At 43.3% G+C, this 22,322-nt stretch overlaps 2 protein-coding genes across 3 annotated transcripts in view; both read right to left on the reverse strand.

The window, feature by feature from the left end:
• slc3a1 (solute carrier family 3 member 1) overlaps nucleotides 1-12,482 on the reverse strand; it is a 14,170-nt gene extending 1,688 nt beyond the window's left edge. The window contains 9 exon segments of the mRNA XM_048270114.1: nucleotides 1,417-1,451; nucleotides 1,454-1,598; nucleotides 2,346-2,547; nucleotides 3,654-3,778; nucleotides 7,183-7,302; nucleotides 9,874-9,999; nucleotides 10,556-10,698; nucleotides 10,810-10,989; nucleotides 11,862-12,482. Coding sequence (XP_048126071.1) covers nucleotides 1,417-1,451; nucleotides 1,454-1,598; nucleotides 2,346-2,547; nucleotides 3,654-3,778; nucleotides 7,183-7,302; nucleotides 9,874-9,999; nucleotides 10,556-10,698; nucleotides 10,810-10,989; nucleotides 11,862-12,285 — 1,500 coding nt within the window. The 5' untranslated portion in view covers nucleotides 12,286-12,482.
• Nucleotides 12,483-13,620: 1,138 nt separating this feature from the next.
• Nucleotides 13,621-22,322, reverse strand: part of ppm1ba (protein phosphatase, Mg2+/Mn2+ dependent, 1Ba) — a 39,185-nt gene continuing 30,483 nt past the window's right edge. For both annotated transcript variants that reach the window (XM_048269446.1, XM_048269447.1), the window contains exons 4-6: nucleotides 21,923-22,034; nucleotides 21,528-21,585; nucleotides 13,621-15,519 (exon numbers count right to left, since the gene is read on the reverse strand). In XM_048269446.1, coding sequence (XP_048125403.1) covers nucleotides 15,490-15,519; nucleotides 21,528-21,585; nucleotides 21,923-22,034 — 200 coding nt within the window. In that variant the 3' untranslated portion in view covers nucleotides 13,621-15,489. The remainder of the gene's footprint in view (nucleotides 15,520-21,527; nucleotides 21,586-21,922; nucleotides 22,035-22,322) is intronic.

The following is a 22,322-nucleotide window of genomic DNA, read 5'->3' on the forward strand; positions in this document are numbered from 1 at the left end:
TCCTGTCTTTGATCATGAAAAGACCATGAGAACGTAAACTTTACAATGAAAAAATGGTTCCTGTCTTTGATTACGAGAAGACAATGACAATGTAAACTTTAGAATAGATATTTCCTGTCTTTGATTATGACTGATTATGAACTTGACCTTTACAATAGATAGGTCCAGTCTTTGATTATGACTGGCTGAATCACTTTCAGAGCCATTGTAAAACTCTACAGCCAGAGCCATGTAGTTCTGTTGTTCTAAAACACTGGAACCTGCTGCCTCGTAGGGCTAATTGCTTAAAGGAGAAGTTCGGTGTGATATTGACAGTTCGGTGTGATATTGCTTCCAGTAGCAGCAACTGGAATCCATGCATTTCCACAGAATTATTTTTGGAATCTGATCCCTTCTCATTCCTGTTCATTCGTACTCGTTGCTCGACTTATCGTGACTAAATTCAAGATGGCGGCGACACCACTAACCACTCGGTGAGTTGCACAGTTTTGAAAACGAACGTTAAGGGTTGTTTTAGGACATGCTTCAGCATGCCTGTAGGCTGCCACTCTGACTAGTCAAAGATGATTCAAAACGAGTCAGAAAAGTCGAGACAGGACCAATCGTCAAAATTTCGGTGTCCACCGCTCTAGTTCATCCAGAAAAGGGACTCAAAGTGCTAAATACCGGAATTTTTCTTTAAATGTCAGGGCCCTCGGAAGTCTACCAATGAAGTATGGAGCTACTTTGAGCCTTGTAAATGGTGTAAAACGGTGATTTATTTGCATGGCTAGGCCAATGCCCAAGGCACCCCCATCGAAAACCTGTTGGTAGCATCGGCTAACTAGTGCCAGATTTCGGAGTGCTGGGGACAAGTCGAGATGAGCTATGAGACAAAAGTTCACACTCGGTATCATGTTTCAAAACACTTCAGGTCAATATCACACCGAACTTCTCCTTTAAATCAGAAAAGAATGACAATCACAGCTCATGGGACACAGGACAGATATGCTGCATCTGTGATGAGGTCAATATAGCACTGGTCTACATCTGAGGTGCAACAGGTAAGGTAGAACACACCAAAGTCTTAGAATTAGAGCAATTTAAAAACAACAGACAATCAGACTCAGAGCGTCCGAGAGCCGGAGATGAGAATCGGAGCCGAAATAAGAAGCGGCAGCACAGTCTATGGGCAGCGGCAGCGCAGTCTATGGGCAGCGGCAGCGCAGTCTATGGGTAGCGGCAGCGCAGTCTATGGGCAGCGGCAGCGCAGTCTATGGGCAGCGGCAGTCTACATGGGAAGACACCAGAGCTCCCCACTTCATCACGCTCTGAAACAGTCTCATTCGTAATGATGATATGATTATAGGGGGGTTGCAATACACACACACACAAACACACCACCCTATATTTCACACCTATGGAAGACACACTCACAGGGTCAAATTTCCCAAAGGGATCCTGGATGTCCTGATGTCAATGTGGACGTTCTCCATGCCGATCTCCTCCCCATAGTAGGTGGTGGGCGTACCAGGCAGGGTGAGGATCATCATGTTGATGGCGCTGATGTAATCCTTCCCCACGCTGGATGCCATCCGGGGCTTATCATGGTTCCCAACCTGAATAAAGACAGGATGACAGCAGTTCAATTCGTCCACTTTTCAAAATTAAAAACACATACCAAAAACTTTACACAGAGGATAATGTGTCCTACTCAATTAATGATGAATACAGTACAATGTGGTGAAAGCACCACAGACTCACAACGGTGGATTTTCAGTTTCAGAAGTTCGTTAAAAACCATGACCTGGCTTTGTTTGCACCATGCTCACTTTTTGTGTGTGTGTGTGTGTGTGTGTGTGTGTGTGTGTGTGTGTGTGTGTGTGTACGCATGCTAGGCTTGTGCAAAATTCAGAATTTTAGAATTGAAAATGGCTCCGCCCCTCCGGAAGTTGAATTGGAATTTGAATGACAGGAAGTGGAATTAAATTCAAACTGCATTCAGTGTTGGGAAAGTTACTTTGGAAATGTAATTGGTTACTGTTATAAGTTACCCATTATCAATGTGGTTTGGATTACTTTATTTAGATTACTTTATCAAAACAATGTAATTTGTTTAAATGGCATTAAATTTAAATTCTACTTCCTTCGATTCAAATTGTAATTCTAGATCCTGTTTTTGACCCCAATTCAAATTCAAGAACTGAATTGGAATGTAGGAGTCATTCTCAATTGAATTTGAATTTCACACAACCCTGTATGCGCACACACACTCGTATGCCTCTTGCATTTCCCTCAGGATGAATAAAGTGTTTTATTTCATCTGATTGTATCTTATCTACTCTTCTCTCTGTCACATGACTCACCACCCAGTTAGGCCACTTGCCCTGAGGCATGTTGGTCATCCACAGGCTGACCAGCTCCTGGGCTCTGTGCCCAGACAGCCCCTGGGGCAGGTCCAGCAGGTAGAAGTTGAAGGGGAAGTCGCTCTCCCTCACAAAGTCGTTGCTGTAGTACATCATTGTCTTCCCGATCTCCTCATAGTCGTATGATTCCGTCACCATGAATCTGATGTCACAGACCATTACATTTACCTTATGAAGTAAGGCTGCTCGATTGTGGCAAAAAACCATGATCATGATTATTTTGTTTTTGGTCAATACTGAAATCACAATTATTTAACACAATTACTCAATGATTTTGAAACCATCATCCATTTTCACACCCTGGACCAGTTAGATGTGCTGGATTTATAACTCAAGACAAAGTAAGAACATTGTTGCAATACATAATGCAGCAGAAATAATCATATTTTGATTGTGTCATTTTCGTAATCATTGAAATTCTCAGACAACAGTACTCAATTTGTTGAGTATGCTACCTTCATTGCTATTCTAGAATGTGTATGTGTATATTCATCAACATCAAACTACAATGAACCACATCATACTACTATTATACTACAGTAATTACCTACTACTAACTTGTGTGGCAAATGTGTAAGGGTTTACAAAGTCTAAGCAGTTCAATTTGAAGTCATTAAAAATGTACAAATTGTCCTTATCATGACACTTGCTCATATTGTAAGAATGCAGCTTCAGGAGCAGTTATTTAAGCCATAATGTGGATTTTCGGGAGAGGTATGAAGGAAAGACTTAGTAACATGCTAAAAGTATGAAAAGTAATGCTAAGCTAACGTGTATTATGAAGTTAAAGCTTAGCTAACATGCTAAAATTATGTTAAAGCTGCAGTTGGTAAGTCTGACAAATTGGGTGGACTTAACTAAAATTGTGAATGTTTACAACTCTCATGCCCCTCCCCCACTACCACAGAGCACCCTCTTATCGAGTTTTTGCCCGTCAATGCGCACCAGACTGCACCAGACTGTGATTGACAGTCAGGTCACACACTCCTGCTCTGATTGAACCAGAAGAACCGGGAGCTGTGGATTTTTGCGAATCAAATAACAGGCTCTAGGTGGAGGTAGAAGTGCAGAGTTTTTTCTAAAACCGGCAGATTTATGTTGTTCTGTTGGAGCATAGTGTTGGTTTCAGTGAATATGATCAAAAAAATCTTGCCAACTGCAGCTTTAAGTTACAGCTTAGCTAAAATTCTAGAGAAGGGAAGACACCAATGGAAGAGAAGAGTGCTGGATGGAGTTTTAGTTTAGTACCTGTAGCGCCCTGGCTCTCGACTGTACTTGTCCAGCTCGGCTCTCCATGCCCTCAGGATATCGTGGAGGCCTACCTGGGTGTAGGTGTAGTCGTGGTAGAGCTCAAACTCAGTGTTCACCTCTTCCTGGAGAGGTGGAAGCGATGAAGATGGTGTCAGCATGAATGCATTGCACAGAGACCAACTGGAGAGAGTGAAATACCCCCCCCATTCATTTCAATAGCCAATGCTAGGCTAGCCACTTCTATAGCACATACTAAATTTGCTGCAGCCGTCTTTAATAATGGAGTCCCACGTGTGCGCGTCAGCTACAGCCATATTTTAGTAAAAATAAAACAATCAGGTCCATTGCAGTTGGACACAAATTAGGCTGTCCATGTGGAGTGGCTTGTCCTCCCAGCCTGGAAGCTGCCAGATCATGGGAACATTCACCAATGCACATAGACAATACTGTTGTGTTCACCTGCAATGTGGCACCTAATGTGGCCAGAAGTGAGCATCTGTCATATTCCATTTTCAAAGATGGTCGTCAACTTGGAAGCTCACTGGCTGAGGCTAACCCTTCAAATCCTGACCCCCTAGGTGTGAGATGTAGACATACAGGATTATGGGTAAAGTATATAAAAAGGGAGTATGTGGTTATGTCTGATATCTGTCAACTCAAGATGTCCTTTCTCTATGACGCCTTGATCTGTCCTCATGAAAAGGAACACTATGCTCAGGATATGATAACACCACTAACACAGAGACTCTTGAAAAAGGAGGAGGAGGAGGAGGAGGAGGTAGAGGACATTTGACTGTTCTGAACGGTAGCCCATAGGCTTGCGACGACGGAGGATAATAGCCCGGATTTGGCTGGCTGGAGCAGCGTTTGGTCATTAGCTGCTTCCAAAACCCCTAAAACCGCTTCACCGACACGGACAAAGGCTGGTGAGAGGGACTAACGATACGGCCGAGGATTTAATAATGAAAAAGAGCAGCCACCAGCAGTTTTACAGTCACCTGCTCTAGCTGCACACTCTTTTTCACTCGCTCTCACTTTCTCACACTCTCTCATTTATCATTCTCTCTCTCTCTCTCTCTCTCTCTCTCTCTCTCTCTCTCTCTCTCTCTCTCTCTCTCTCTCTCTCTCTCTCTCTCTCTCTCTCTCTCTCTCTCTCTCTCTCTCTCTCTCTCTCTCTCTCTCTCTCTCTCTCTCTCTCTCTCTCTCTCTCTCTCTCTCTCTCTCTCTCTCTCTCTCTCTCTCTCTCTCTCTCTCTCTCTCTCTCATCACAGTGACAGTCCTGAGAGATAAGGCAGGAGTTCAGGGGGGATTCAGAGGTGCCCATTGTGTGTGTGTGTGTGTGTGTGTGTGTGGTGTGTGTGTGTGTGTGTGTGTGTGTGTGTGTGTGTGTGTGTGTGTGTGTGTGTGTGTGTGTGTGTGTGTGTGTGTGTGTGTGTGGGTGTGTGTGTGTGCACTGCCCAAGACCGACCTCCCCCTCAGAGTGGAGACAGAGGGCTCAGACTTGATGTAATTGCACAGCATTAGAATAATGAGGGTGAGCCACCACCAAATCCACAGAAATATGCCCCTTCGTAATCCCCTTCTTCTGTGTGTGTGTGTGTGTGTGTGTGTGTGAGAGAAAGAGAGAGAGAGAGCCACCTCAGACTCTGGGAGGTCAACACACACACACACACACACACACACACATTTGTCCCTTTTACTCGACACACTTATTAAGCACAAAGAAAAGAAAAAAAGTAAAGAGACATAAAGTGCTGAAAGCAAAAGCTTATGGGGGAGATGAAATAAGGAAAAGTTTTCATTTTTCACATGACTTTAAATCATAGTTGCCTCTGTGTCCCTACTGACCAATAAGGGGGAGATTAGCGAGCTGGGTATAGGCTCGGCCTGCATGGGGAGGATTTGGTGTCACTTAGTTTGGGTGTGGATTACAAAACAGACCTTGACTGGGCTGGTTTCATTTGAGCTTTGGAGTTCAACTGTTCTTGGTGATTACCGTCATGATCAGCGACACAGTCTCGGGGTTAGGAGAAGGCCAATACGCTTAAGACCCGTGAGCAGTCAGGCACAGTGATATGGCCATAATCACATGTATACAAAATGTAGTTTTACTCTAGCCTATTAAATGACTAAGCTAAAACATGAAAGCTGACACACTAGCTTACTAGTCTTTGTGAAATATTTTGATGTTATTCGTTAGATTTCCTCGCCTGGGAATACCGATAAGAACCTTTGGCAAATTTGGGATTTGCTCTGCAGGTCGGTCTGGCCAAGAGGCCGTTGAAGCCCGTTTACAATGTCCTGTTTCCATGTTGTACCTGTTGTGTAGTCTTGCTTGTGTGTGTTACATGTTTGTGGGGCCAAAGACGAATTTCCACAGTAGTGGACAATAAAGACCTCTATTCTATTCTTAAAACCTGGGCACGCTAAACAACTGTATTTAAAACCTTTGTTTACAAGATTGCTGCACTTCTGAAACGATTTGGTAAGAGTTTAATGCACCAATTGAAGTTTAATTTCACTGCTAGTTACGCCCCTGTTGGAAGTCGTAAGTCAATTAACCTTTTCCAGACCCACTCTCAGTTCTAATTGAGAAGGTCTGCATGCATGCTAACCAGGCTAAAAATTTCAATCTTTGCAAATAAAACATCGTCAGAGAAAAGGTCTGCATGCATGCTAACCAGGCTAAAAATTTCAATCTTTGCAAATAAAACATCGTCAGAGAAAAGCTCAGTGGTGTAGAGACAGACGAGAACTTAGCCTTTGAACTGTTTTATCTGCAATACATGCTGATAGGTCACCATGTAGGCAGAGTCAAAGACCCATTGTCTCTTTAACAATAAATTAGTCGGGAGAAGTTGCAATTACGCCTCTATCTGGCTCTTACAGTACAGTAAGTTCTGCAAAAGGTAAATGTGTGTTTGTTGCAGCACTTTGCTTCCAATGTTGTTTTTCCTGCTAATTTGCTTATAAAGTAACATGTTTTGGTTTGGTGTCCGCCAGCTGACAGCATCTACCGATGCAGACCATATACAGAATAAAGCCAGTACAGACAATGAAGGACAACTGTGTGGTTACATAACCCCTTTAACACTGGGCCGAGTACTGTGTGGTTGCATAACCCCTTTAACACTGGGCCGAGTACTGTGTGGTTGCATAACCCTTTTAACACTGGGCCGAGTACTGTGTGGTTGTATAACCCCTTTACGTAACACTGGGCTGAGTACTGTGTGGTTGCATAACCCTTTTAACACTGGGCCGAGTACTGTGTGGTTGTATAACCCCTTTAACACTGGGCTGAGTACTGTGTGGTTGTATAACCCTTTAACACTGGTCCGAGTACTGTGTGGTTGCATAACCCCTTTAACACTGGGCCGAGTACTGTGTGGTTGCATAACCCCTTTAACACTGGGCCGAGTACTGTGTGGTTGCATAACCCCTTTAACACTGGGCCGAGTACTGTGTGGTTGTATAACCCCTTTACGTAACACTGGGCTGATATCAGCCAAAGGAAGCTGTTACTCACTGGGGGTTGGAGGGGGTCCACCTGGGGTTCATTCCTCAGGTGCGGCGCTTCAAGCATGTGCTTGACTGCGTCCATGCGGAATCCATCCACGCCCTTATCCAGCCAGAAACGAATGACATCCTACATGCATGGTGAAAACCATAGGGTGAAAACATACAGTGACAAATGAGAAGTGGTAGCAAGAGCAACTTGTAGTTTAGTGGTGGTGGTGGGTTGTTTCAGGTCTTGTGTGTCATAAATGTAATCCGTCAAAAGCATGTTTGTAAACAACTGCATCACATTCCAAATGAATGAAGCATATTTCCATTTTCAACTTTAATTATGATTAAGTTGAAAACTTACATAAACTGAAATAAACATTTTTCACATTTCAGTGTTTTTTTTTTGGGGGCTTATTGTGTAATGACTTGGGGCAGGCTTGTAAGTGTCCTTGATTCAAATATTACACCTTGTGTTTTTCGCGTGTTTAGCAATTAACAATGTTCTACAATTAGTGAGGAGCTAACAAAATCACTGATGGAAATTATACCGCATGTTTTGTCTTACAAATCACTCTCTCATTATGTATCAAGAAAATTGCATATCTTGAACACAGTGAAACACTTTTATTATGTATAATTTGTATTATTTTATCACTGCACCAGTTTTTTTTTTTTTCTAAATTCTAATTATAGGGTCTAGATTCACATGTACAGCATTACATATCATACTGTACAATAACTTCATAAAGTCTCCTCTATGTGTTATGGGCTACTTGTTCTTGCAACCTGTGTACTCTCAAGTTATTTGATATTTTATAACCTGTGTACTCTCAAATTATCTGATATTTTTGTTTTGTTCTTTGATGTTACTGTAACCAGATATACTGGCACTTCACATCAGTGTGTTACAGAACAACCCAGAAATACACAAAAGAACACTGAGAACAAACAAAGAGGTCTAGTTTTAAAACTACCCACTGACTCATTTAGATTACATCATAGAGATAAGAGAATGAGAAGAGTGTGTGTGAGAAAGTCTGTGAGCGAGACGGACAGAGAGAGAGAGAGAGACACAGAGAGAGAGAGTGAGACAGAGAGAAAGAAAGAGATAGAGAGAGAGAGAAAGAAAGAGACAGAGAGAGTGAGTGAGAGAGAGACAGAGAGAGAGAGAGAGAGATTATTTATGGAGTGCTTGCTGGCATGGTCTACTCATCCTGTCTCATGCTTCAAAAAATATAACCAGCAACACAAAATCTGTATCTGTACGTGTGCAACACAATATACCCTGAACTCCTGCCTTATCTCTCAGGACTGTCACTATGACCCAGGACAATGGGAGAGAGGGAGGGGGGGAGTGGAGAAAGTAATGTGCACACACACAATACACACACGCACACACAACGCACGCACACACACACACACAGACACAAACCCACACACACACACACACACACACACACACACACACACACACACACACACACACACACACACACACACTCACAGTAATAGTTATCTTCATACCTGCTGTCAATGCCTAACAAGGTGCAAGCCGAGGAAAGATAATATGTAGCCATGTGGTCAAAGCAAAAACCACTCAATCAATGACTACTGTGGTCAGTGGTCAGTGGGTTGTGTTGCATTATTATGGCTGTGAAGGTACAGAACTGTTCAAAAGTGCGGGGTCATATAGCTAAATGAACAGGACATATAGCTAAATGAACAGGACCTACAGTAATGGACAAGTAAATGTCTTTGTGAGTGGTAGTGTTAGTGTGTATACCCCTCCCGACAGTACGGACCGCCAGAATTGTCCTTTAAGTGCCCATTGTAGCCTGCCCATCAGTGTCCACAAAGGGACAAGTCCAGCACAATATCCTGCCTCAGGGGCCAGCCCTTTAAACTGATAGCAAGAGGCTGGCGGACCACTGTCGGTCCATTGGGGGCATAGCTGGCGGTCGGCTGGCATTTTGCTCATCGGTTCTCTGGCGGTCCGCTGGCAGGTAGCAGACAAATTGCCCAATATGTTGCCACTATTGGTCTAAAATCTTTTTCATTTGTTCAGTTATACTCCATATATCGTTTTATTAACTTTTTATTAATATTCATTTTAACAAGTTAAATTTAGGAGATGGAGGTCCAACGACGGACCACAAGTGGCACGCCACCGGCGGCACACCACCAGCGGTCCGCTATCTGCCAATCTGATTTTGCTATCTGGGTCCTTCCCACTCCACTCATCAGTCTTACCAAAGTCCTTTTAGGCAAGTCCCTCCACTCGGCGGCCATATTGCAATGCTTTTTGGGCCACTCGTAGGGCATCCATTTCGGCAGAAATGCGCGTGCGCAAGGCTTCACCACACCAATCTTGCTCCAGCGGCGAGATCACAACACATGATTGGCACGATGTCTTCATAACACACCATATGATTGGCTCAATGTATTTACATGTCGACGTTTTGCCGAGGAAGGGGTGGGATATGTGTAGACAACGGCCATATTGGCGTGACAAACTAGCCCCATGCATTTCTATGGAGGATTTTTTGAGTGCTGTGTCTCCACATTAGAAAGTCTCTGGTCTTACCCAGAGTACATGCTGGAAAAGCCCCATTTTAAAATACAGAAACTCCGTCTGTCTACACTCCAGGGGAGAGACTGCTTGTGTGTGAGTGATTAGTGCTTGACCGAGGAGCGGCTGCGACCGTCTCACCGTCATCTCTCGCAGGACGTCGGGATTTCGGAAGTTCAGATCGGGCTGCTCCTTCAGGAACTGGTGCAGGTAGCACTGGTCTCGGACCGGGTCGTACTCCCACGAGGAATTCCCAAACACGCTCACCTGTAGGGGAGACGTGCATCAGAGACTGGGATTGGAATTAGGATTGAGATGAAAGGAGGAAGCTGAGGGAAATAACAAGGCATGATACATATACTGTACACCAGACAGAAAAGACTGCTTGGCCAAGGTGGATGCTTTAGAGAAAAGCACAAATGTATATGTCCGTATGATATGTAACAACAGTGTTTCCCATACATTGACTTATTTGTGGCGGCCCACCACAATATCAACATCATTGACCACCACACAATGATTTTCCAGGTTGTATTAAATTGTGTTTAAATCTGGTTAGCATCATAACCACGCTGTGCTAATTTGTTAAAAAACTGTTTTATTCAAGTTAATTCTGCAAACCAACCACCACAAATGGAATTCAATTCTGTGGGAAACACTGAACTACTGTATATCTACAGGTAAATAAATCTCATGTTATATCGGAATATTTCTGAATATACTGTATCTGATGACCATTGTGCTCCTTAACAACAAGTAAGCAAGCTAAAGAGCCAGGGTGTCTTCTCTCCTGCTTGTCCCCAATGGCCACCATTCCTCTTACCCAGTTGTTGGGCGGTTTGGCGTCGGTGCAGTTGGCCCAGATGTAGTAGTCAGTGTAAGGATCCTCTCGCATGCGGCTCTTCTGGAACCAAACGTGCTTGTCACTGCTGTGGTTGGGAATGAAGTCCATGATCAGCCTCAGGCCTGTCGGGAGGACACAAAACAGGTCACTGCAGATTCATAAGACCATTTAGTGCTAGAAGTTAGAGGTTCAGAAGAACAACAGTAAGGGTGGAAGAGTTCTTCTGTGCTCACCTTTATCATGCATAGCAGCAAGAAGATCATCAAAGTCTGCCATGGTTCCAAAAATGGGATCGATATCGCGGAAGTCTTCCACATCGTAGCCAAAGTCCTTCATTGGTGACTTGTAAAATGGACTGATCCAGATGGCCTTGATGTTCAGGTAGTTAAAATGATCCAGTTTCTCCCTGATGCCTGTGCATGGGATACCGATTGGTCATTTGTTTGTAAATTGTTAATAAATATGATCCTCTGTTTGGCTTAAACCACAAGGGTGCACACACATGCACACAATTTAGAAGAAAAAGCGCCCCCCCCCCCTCTCTCCCTCCAAGATTGAATAGAGAACAGTATGAGGCTTCCAGAGAATGCAGGGCCCATTGAGTGCTTTCTCGGTTAAAAGAAGACAGCGAGTTCATGACCTCGCCTCAGCAGCTGGGATGACAGGAAATATCCATCCAAAACCACATTTAGTCTGGACATGGAGGCCTTCTTAACCTTAATCTAGCCTGCAGGTCTTCTTTCAACTTTTCATTTATTTCATTTCAGTAGCTCTCTGGCTGTTGTTACCAGGTAAGGTTTTAACAGCTTAGAGACATATTACATTCATTTATTTGAACAATAACTGGTATCCTGGAAATAGGCCTGAACTGCTGCTGTTATTTCTACAAAAAGTAACCTACAACAACACCTAAGCATATGCACTATGCATATAGACCACAATAGTTATGTTTGATTGTATTGTATTTGTATTTATGTAGATTGGAAACAAACAAACCCTGTGCAATCTCTTTAAGTGTGCAACAAGGGCCTCTCCCTCCCTAGTCAAACATCATTATGTCTGTTATGAGTCTCATTCTGGCCACTCAGAGGATCATGGGCAACAACGACAGGACTTAATGACCAGCTAAGCGCACCAAGCAGAGCATTTTATGAGAGTGGACGGCACGATAGTGGTCCATTATGGATTAATTGCATCTGTCACAATAGTTTCCCCTCCCCACATGTGAGAAATACAAATGGTTTAAATGTCAAGATAACGGCACATGTGTACTGTGGCACAATACCTTTCAGGTCTCCGATGCCGTCGTTGTTGGAATCTTTGAAGGAGCGCGGGTATATCTGGTAGACCGGAGTGGACTGCCACCAGCTCAGGCACCGCGGCGATAACGCGATGACCGTGATGGTAAGCGCGATCAGGGCAAGCATGCATGCAATGATCAGCCAGAACAGGATCTCCCGGGGCAGTCGGTAACGAGACTGGCCGGAGTACAACAACAGCACTTCTTTTGGCATACCTGCATACGGTTTGATCTGGGTATAGGAACGTTCATCTCCGTCGAGGTTAACACCTGACGAGGGACAGTCAGCCATAACCTGTCCATCGGTGTTTTCAGAACTGATGCGACCCCCGTCCTCTTCGAAAGCAGCGTTGTCGACCCCCTCTTTAAGTTCTAAAGAGTTGTCACGCGAGTGTCGATTAAGGCTCATGTTGGCAGGCTAGCACCTGGTGTTTGTGGAGTCCCGCTGATTTTTCCCCTCTGTCAGTCTAATAGACTATGACAAGTGCGTTCTGCGCGTAAAACGAGTGGAATGCCTGATTCCAATCTGCCGTAGTTCTCCCCGGTACCTTCCCATCCACTCTTCCCCACGCCCCGTCCACGCCTACTACCCTGTCCTCCACTTGGCGTGTCGTCTATGCACATTACATTACGCACATGACATGTCCAGACGACAGTGCAGTGAAACAGCCCTCTACTGAAAACAACATGCAGTTGGCCGTTGCGCTGCAGAGTGGTGAAATTTGCCTAAAAGCTACGTCATGCGATTTATGCACCCGTTTGCGAACCACATATTTCACAGTAAACTATATGTAACTAGATGTACCGCAAAGCGGTACAATAGATGACCGCCGCTCAGTCCTGCACATTCTCTCGGCAGAAATAAATCACGCTTGTCAATTTGTCCTACTCCATCCCCTACTCTTTTGTGTAAATAAGTGTCTGCATGTGTGCGTTTGCTTTTTATCGTTTTCGCTTGTGAGTGTGTGTGTGTGTGGGGGGGGTTATGCATGCGTGTGTGTGTTCACTTGTGAGTGGATGTGTAGGGGTAATGGGGTGTGTTTGAGCGTGTGAGTCTGTGTGCATGCCTGTGTGTGTGCATGTGCGTGCGTGCATATGCCTGCATGACTGTGTGTGTATGTTTGTGTGTCTGCATGTGTGTTTCCTTGTGTTCATGTGTGTGTGCATGCATAGTGTACAGTCAGTAAATGCACACATTAATTTATTGTATGGTCCCCCATTCAGAGGGTATCATAATGATCCTACACTTCAAATTCTGTGTAGTTTTGAATCTGTCAGCCAAAGATACCTGCGATTACAATGCCTCATTTTTGCTTTTTCATTTGTAACTAGGTGGCGCTATACATCAAATGAGTGGATATGGGATGGGTTGACATGGCCCCTGAAGGCCAACATACAAAAAAATTAGTCATCCTTGGCCCGATGGTTCTCGAGATATTCACTTTCATGTATATTGCACATAACCCCAAATGCCCCACATTAATGTTTGTGCTCTTAGACCCAGGGCTATGTGGGGACTGCAACAACAAATCAGTTAAAATGTATATCAGTAAATCAGTTAAAATGAGTTGTCTATTGAATTAATCATTAACTTTGTGTGTGTGTGTGTGCATATGTGTGAGTGTGCATGACGTGTGTGTTTGTGTGTGTGTGTGCGTGCGCATGTGTGTGTGTGCATGCGCGTGCGTGCGCGTACCTGACACCATCCATAAATCTGTTGGCAGAAATGAGATGAGGAGAAGAACAGGTTTCACTAAATCTTTATTTTTTTCAGCAGAGGTTCATAGCTTTGTATTTTCCGTTGCTGTTTTTTGTATTCATGTTACTCATGATTTCGGTGTGGTGTCACTGAGAGCTGCAAAGAGCTGAAAAACGCATCTGAACATTCAAGGTTACATGACAATGCTGCATCTGGAAATAGAAGTGAATTCATTGTAAAGCTATTACTTATTTAGCCTGGCTAACCAAAACAAAAACAAACAAAAAAAAAAAACAAGGAAACAAAGAAATCACACAGTTTTACAATATACTCTGAGCAAAGAGAAAATAATGAAGGCAGGTTGTTGCAAGAGTCCATTTCTGCATTGTAAGGGAAGCTAAAGAGGACAGAGAGAGAGATGGAGGGAGGGAGAGAGAAGAGGCATTGGAAATGAGTGTGGCTTAGCAGGGCTTCCACGGGCCCTTCTAGCACAACATACCCATAGTTCCCGAGCGGCAGGTTTGCACTCCATTTCACTCACACACAGAGAGAGAGAGAGAGAGAGAGAGAGAGAGAGAGAGAGAGAGAGAGAGAGAGAGAGAGAGAGAGAGAGAGAGAGAAATTACCCACACACTACACATACACACACACTCACACAATCACCTACCAACAGTCTCTCTCTCTCTGACACACACACTCACATATAAACTCACTTCCTTTACACACAGTAGGCCACGTCAGTCATCGTAGAAGAGATCAAACAGAACAGGAAATCAAAAACTGGTAACTTAAAAATATATATATTGTTTTATATATATATATATATATATATATATATATAAATTCATATGTTCTATCTTCTCTTAACCAGCAGGATTAAAAAGCTTAATGACACACACAAGTAGGAAAAGAGGCCGTGAAACCTTAGCAAGCTGAGGCAGTGTGTATGCGGGTGGAAAAAAAAACAAACCAAAAAGTTCACTTCTCTTTTTTTAAATGTCTGTTACGGGTGGGGTGGGGAGGGGGTGCACTGGGGGTAGGGGGTGAATGTGTGTGTGTGTGTGTGTGGGGGGGCGCAAATCACAGCACGCAGTAATCAACCCCAAACATGGCAGGTTAAATTCTGCCAGTCATATTCACCAACGCACACAACGCAACGCCCGTCACTCACTCGCAAGCCCATGTGATTCCAGGAGTGAGGCTGGCAGGGTGGTGTGGGGGTCAGTCCAAGCCTCCACCTAAATCCACAACCCTGGTGGGGATGGGTGGTGGTGGTGGTTGGAGGGTATACTAGGAGGAGACACCCCACCCCCCCCGTCCAAACCACGTATTTTAGGGGGCAAAGGGGCATGGCCCCAATTGGTTGGCTCAACCCAGTCATTATAGAGAAGGCACCACAGACAGCTTGCATCAGGCCCAGTGTCTATACGATCATTTTTATCACAAATGTCCTCATCATAATCATAATCATCCTCATCATCATCAATATTCAAAAACAACAGAAAACCAACGGCAACAGTAACCACGGGAGGAGAACAATTACAACAGAAAAAAACTGCAGTAAAAAAAGGATTTTACTGTCTTCCTATGGTGTGCTATGTGTATCTGTGTGTGTGTGTGTATCTGTGTCTCTGTGTGTGTGTGTGTGTGTTTTCTTATTCACGAACAAGAGTTTTCAAAAAACACCAAAGTTCCTTTGGGATTGGGATTCCCAAAGTGTTGCAATCCTTTGGATTGTGTGTTGTGTTTCAAAGAAAAAGAATAACAAAAAATGTTGAATGTTTTATATCTGGTCCAATTGATCTCTTGGTATCATAAAAAACAGAAAACAAGACAGAAGGTGAGGCAAAGATGTCTTCTGTAAAAAGAAGTCCTGGGGGTGGGGGGAGGGAGACAGGTAATCACTCTGGACAGCTACCAGGGGTCCTCCAGGTCTGCTCCATTCTGAAGAAAGAGAGAGCGAAAGACCATTGTGTATAGGGTGGTGTAAAGTGTGAGAGTGTTTGATACAGAAAATTGAAGAGCGTTACAAAACAGTCACCTTATTTAATAATGTTTTGTTGTTGTTGTTGTTGTTATTGTCCGGACGGCTAACAGGTTTTTGTCTGGGTTCATCCAGGCTACAGAGTTCTCTCTCTGATTACACAATATTTAATCCCAGGTCTTTTTTGACCACATACCCTTATGAAGATATGATTTTGAGTCTAGTCTTTGTATACAGTAGTAGCGGTCATGTTAAGGTCATACAGTGCTAAAAAGGTCATGTTAAAGTCATACACACCATACTCAAAAATGCTAATGAATGGCGGCAACATGAAATTAATCTCCTGACCTACCCATGTCTGTTGGGATAGTTTATGATTGAAAGCAGACAGTCAGCCATCATGCTCATCACACTTCACTTGGATGTTCCCCTATAGACTGTCTACAGACACTCATACACTATCTGTTGACACACAATTTAGGATTTAGGTTAGCATTAGAGGTTGGGCTTAGCTAAGGTGATGTTTCGTAATTGTTTGTCAACAATTCTAGATAGATAGATAGATAGATACTTTATTGATCCCCTAGGGGAAATTCAAGAATTCTAAAGCGTAAACTTGATTTGAAGAAACTGCACAGCATTTAAACAGCTGCAAAATCTGTGTCGGCGGATTATCCAAGTGAAGTGTGGGCTCAAGCTCTAATGAACTTATAGTCATTCCTAAGTTCTGTTTATCACAGTGCAAACAACCTTACTGTCCGTACATTTAAAAACAAAAAACTCCGCTGCCATACAACCTGAAAAAACTAGTCAAACAAAGTAGAACTTTGGGGGCTGTCTTGCTGCATCTTGCATTCCTCTTCAGTTTCCAACACATCACATGACATCACAGCATGTAAGGCCCAATTAAATGAGGTCTCAATGCAGGAACTAGTCACCTATGCTTTCTTCTGAGCGCAGTCATGCAACTGTGAACTATACAAGAGGCGAACTAAACTACTGATCGTCTATAATGACAAATCCCTTATCTTTATGCTCAACGCTGAATGAATCGACAAGGAGTATTATTTTCCAAGAAGCCTTTAACTGCCTTAATCTTTTGTCTTTTGATTACTTCCCTGGCTGTCATATTGTATTTAAAAGATTGCAGTCAGCAATGGCACAGGATGTCACGTTTGTTTATGTTAAAATGTATTAGCTTTTTTTAAAAACAATGTACATTATATTTTAACCAAGGACCAAACGAAAAACACCAGAGAGGTACCTCACCCCTCCCTTAGTATTCCCAGGTTACAGTAAGTAAGTGTGTGTGTGTGTGTGTGTGTGTGTGTGTGTGTGTAAGTATAGTATAAGTATATATACTCTTTTGATCCCTATATAAGTATAAGTATATATCCTATTTTGATCCCTATATGAGTATAAGTATAAGTATATATACTCTTTTGATCCCTATATAAGTATAAGTATACGTATATGGGGCAGCCGTGGCCCACTGGTTAGCACTCTGAACTTGTAACCGGACGGTTGCCAGTTCGAGCCTCGACCAGTAGGCACAGCTGAAGTGCCCTTGAGCAAGGCACCTAAACCCTCACTGCTCCCCGAGTGTACTATACTATATATACTCTTTTGATCCCTATATAAATATAAGTATATATACTCTTTTGATCCCGTGAGGGAAATTTGGTCTCTGCATTTATCCCAATCCGTGAATTAGTGAAACACACACAGCACACAGTGAACACACAGTGAGGTGAAGCACACACTAATCCCGGCACAGTGAGCTGCCTGCAACAGCGGCGCTCGGGGAGCAGTGAGGGGTTAGGTGCCTTGCTCAAGGGCACTTCAGCCGTGCCTACTGGTCGGGGTTCGAACCGGCAACCCTCCGGATACAGGTCCGAAGCGCTAACCAGACGGCTGCCCCTACAGGTTACATGAGTACATTCCCAGTGTACTCAAAGGCTGGGGCAGCTAGCGGATGGTGAGTGAATGATTACTGGCTGTGACAAAACATGTTATGCGTTTGAAATCGCATACGATCGCTGACTGCACCTTTAATGGAAGTATTTGTCACTTTAATTGTTCTATTTGCTCTGTAGCTTTTATATTTTATATTACAAAAGTGTCAGATAAATGCATGTAAATAAAATGTAAATGTAAAGTGTAAATGTTTTACTCCAGTCTGGCTCCAACATTACTCCAACTGACCGGAAGTCAGTTTGCTGAGCACTAGTCAGCTACAAACGAGTCTCGCCACTAATCAAGTCTGACTATCTAAGGCAGTGGTCCCCAAACTTTTTCTTCCGAGGGCCAGCTCACTATGCCTGGCTCTAAGAGAGGGCCAGAGACTCAGAGTATATTAGTAACCATAAACAGCTTAGCGCTGTGAACAAATGCAGTCTACCTTAGTTGAATATTCCATTACATTTAATCTATAGGCTATTGCAATTTAATACCATTGTTATCTGTGTTTATATTGCCATCATGCCATATCAGTGTAAAATGTAGCTCATATGAAATAATAATAATAATAATAATAGCATTCTCAAAACTATAAGTAGGGAGTCCCAAAAGTATATTTTGAACTCTGAACTTTGCATAGGCTACACAGCTCAAGTTGTGAACAAGCAATATCCTACAAATAATTTAAAGTTCTCAAACTATGAGTTTTATGAAGTGGTGGCAGAAACATCTGAAATGACCACCATTATAACTTTCACTCACCTGATGAGAACTTTGTGAACTCTGTATGAACATTTGAACGAGTGAATAAAACATAAATAATTATACCAGAAAGTTCCAGAATTATGACTTGAATAGAAGTTAGTTAGTTATTAACAATTAATTGATACATTTTTAGAATACTTTGAGCACTGATGCAGTCAGCAGAGGCCTCTTACATTGTTAGCAGGTAGGCCTACTATACATTTCATTCCGTTTTCGATGGCAAAAGCGAAACAGCGCCAAAACAACCACCAGTGGATAAAAAGAGTATTACATGTGTACTGTTAAGACCCGCCATAGAGAATGAATGGGGGAAATTACGGAGGTTATAGTTTGACGATGTCGTACTCCCGTGCGGGCCGGATCCTATATACCACGGACATGTTTTGGGGGGCCACCTAAAATGTGGTGGCGGGCCGTAGTTTGGGGACCACTGTTCTAAGGCCTAGGATCTACACCAACTCCAACCCTAATTCTGAGTTCCTGAGATTGATTACACTAAATTAAAGCAGAAGGGAGTGGAGACTATGCACCATAATGGCCTAGTGGATCCCTATAATTGCCTAATGGGTCACCATAATGGCCTAGTGGATCCCTATAATTGCCTAATGGGTCACCATAATGGCCTAGTGGATCCCTATAATTGCCTAATGGGTCACCATAATGGCCTAGTGGATCCCTATAATTGCCTAATGGGTCACCATAATGGACTAGTGGGTCCCTATAATTGCCTAGTAGGTTACCATAATGGACACGTGGGTCCCTATAATGGCCTAGTGGGTCACTATAATGGACTAGTGGGTCACTATAATGGACTAGTGGGTCACTATAATGGACTAGTGGGTCACCATAATGGCCTCACATGGAATGGGGGGGGAGGGGGGGGGGGTACGTCCCTGCGGTGGGTTAAGGGAATTGTCTATCAAACTTACCAAACAAAACAGGAGGGCTGCGTTAATTAAGGAATGAACATACACACAGTTAGAAAATACCAGTGACCAAAACCTAGCTATGCTATAGTCTGTGTGGGTGTCTGTGTGGCTATCTAAGCCTTCCCTAACAGAGGGTGGGGGAAGGACAACATGTAAGGGGATGCAGGTATCAGTCATTTAAGTGTGTTCTGATGCACACAGAACAAACACATACACACAGGGCTTAAGACTGTAGCAAGCGACCACAGAGATGTCCTACTTTGACATCAACGATTCATTCTCATCAAACTCATACACACGCACACACACACACACACACACACACAGCACTAAGGTTTTCCACTACAGAGACTACATGTGGGGTTGGATCACATGATGATCGCTCTCAGCAGGCTTCCCATCATGCAACAGTGGACATGTCCAGATATTTTTAACAGGATATGACATCATCATCATGAGACAATTTATGCTTTAAAAAAAAAAGAAAAAAGGATATTGCTACGATCAAGGCAACACCAGAACTGATCCATTTAGATCTTGAAATTCCGACTTCAGAATTTCAGAATTACATGATCAGATAGCTGTTGCAAGGCAATTAAAAACACCATCGGAAATGTACCTTACAGAAGGGCTTAAGCACCTAACATTTGAGAAGCATCTTACAAGTTGAAAACCCATAAAGCTCTAAGAGTCTGAGTTTGTATGTGTTTCTATTAATTATAGCTCATTAACTGTGTGAATGGCCTCCATTTAACACCCTCAAAAGGCAGGCAGTGCCCTGATGCTGAACATAGAAGTTTATTTAATTCCCATAAATGTTTTGTAACAATATATTGACTGTATCAAAACATAATACCGGTGAATACTGGTACAAAGTCATACCACTCTAGTATTTACTATGTGCTTTGAGGAGTACTCTGTGCATGAAAAATGTGCTATATAATTTAAAAAAAATAACTACTTTATATTTTACTGTAAAGTGATGAACAGTGAGAAAGAGAAAGTGTGGAACACACAGCTGTCCAAAGAGAAACAAAAAAACAGTGTGTGTGTGTGTGTGTGAGTGAGTGAGTGAGTGAGTGAGTGAGTGAGTGAGTGAGTGAGTGAGTGAGTGAGTGAGTGAGTGAGTGAGAAAGAAAGAAAGAAAGAAAGAAAGAAAGAGAGAGAGGGGGGGGCAGGAAGTAGGGAACACAGAGCTGCCCAAAGAGAGATAGGAAAACTGAAAGAGGCGGAGGGCCCATGTGTGAGATTAAGGCCCATGTGTGAGATTAGGGCCCATGTGTGAGATTAAGGCCAAAGAGCGATAGGCTCCAGACCATTCGTCAGACTCTGCTGGTGTCTCATGGCATGATGTAACTATACAACGAGGATCTGGGGAGTTGCAAAGGTTGCAGTCTACACACACAAATATGCCCATAGACACAAGCTACTGCTATGGGCAAGCGTGTGATAAAACTGACATCTGTGTTTCTACACACACACACACTAACATAGGCACATTGATACACACAAACATAGACACATTCACACACACAAACATAAGACATGCTCACACACACACAAACAGGGACAATCACACACACAAACATAGACGCACTCACACACACACAAACATAGACGCACTCACACACACACTCACACACATAAACAAGGACACAATCACACACACACTCACACACACACAAACATAGACGCACTCACACACACACTCACACACATAAACAAGGACACAATCACACACACAAACATAGACGACTCACACACACACACACACACACATAAACAAGGACACAATCACACACACAAACATAGACGACTCACACACACACACACACACACATAAACAAGGACACAATCACACACACAAACATAGACGCACACACACACACACACACATAAACAAGGACACAATCACACACACACAAACATAGACGCACTCACACACACACACACACACACACATAAACAAGGACACAATCACACACACAAACATAGACGCACACACACACACACACACATAAACAAGGACACAATCACACACACAAACATAGACGCACTCACACACACACACTCACACATAAACAAGGACACAATCACACACACAAACATAGACGCACTCACACAAACACACACACTCACACATAAACAAGGACACAATCACACACACAAACATAGACGCACTCACACAAACACACACACTCACACATAAACAAGGACACAATCACACACACAAACATAGACGCACTCACACACACACACACACATAAACAAGGACACAATCACACACACACACACACACGCACTCACACACTTACCCCGTCCTCTTCCCTGTGCGGATTCAGCCGAGTGTACACTGCTTCAATAACACCGTGTCTGCACAGGGAAGGAAAGCAGAGAGATTTGAGAGAGAGTGTGTGTGTGTGTGTGTGTGTGTGTGTGTGTGTGTGTGTGTGTGTGTGTGAGAGAGAGAGAGAGAGAGAGAACGAGAGACAGACAAACAATAAGAAAGCAATACATTCACGAAAACACAAATTATTCTTACACAGATTCATTTTTCAGCAAGCTTGGTTGTACCATCATTTTAGATACTTTTACTGGTACTTACTCTGAGGTACTGAGAATGCCTGGGAACTACGCACTTGGATTGTGTGTGCGTGTACGTGTATGGCTTCATGTGTATGTGTGTGTGTGTGTGTGTGCGCTGTCTTACTTGCTGGCGAGGCCTCCCCCTGGTGGGAGGTTGGGAATATTTTCTAAGTAGAGAATTCTCATGACATGCCCCAGATCGGGAATGCCCTCCTCTCCCGCCTTCTCAATAATCTCTGTGAGAGGAAGAGAACGAGAGCAAGAGGGAGGGAGAGAGAATAAGAGAGGTTGCTAAATAAAGCACACACACACACACACACACACACAACACTGTGACTCAAGTTTAACTTCCGTGTGAAGGAAAGTGAGAGATCGCACGCAAACTGGACAACCAAAAAAGGAAGGGTGTGACACAGACATGCAGATAGGCATGGAGTGACAGAATAAGAGACAGTGACAAAAATTAGAGAGCAAGATTGTGTGTGTGCGTGTGTGTGTGTGTGTGTGTGTGTGTGTGTGTGTGA

The sequence above is a fragment of the Alosa alosa genome, chromosome 18 (genome assembly GCF_017589495.1).
Source record: "Alosa alosa isolate M-15738 ecotype Scorff River chromosome 18, AALO_Geno_1.1, whole genome shotgun sequence".
NCBI classification, from domain to species: Eukaryota; Metazoa; Chordata; class Actinopteri; order Clupeiformes; family Clupeidae; genus Alosa; species Alosa alosa.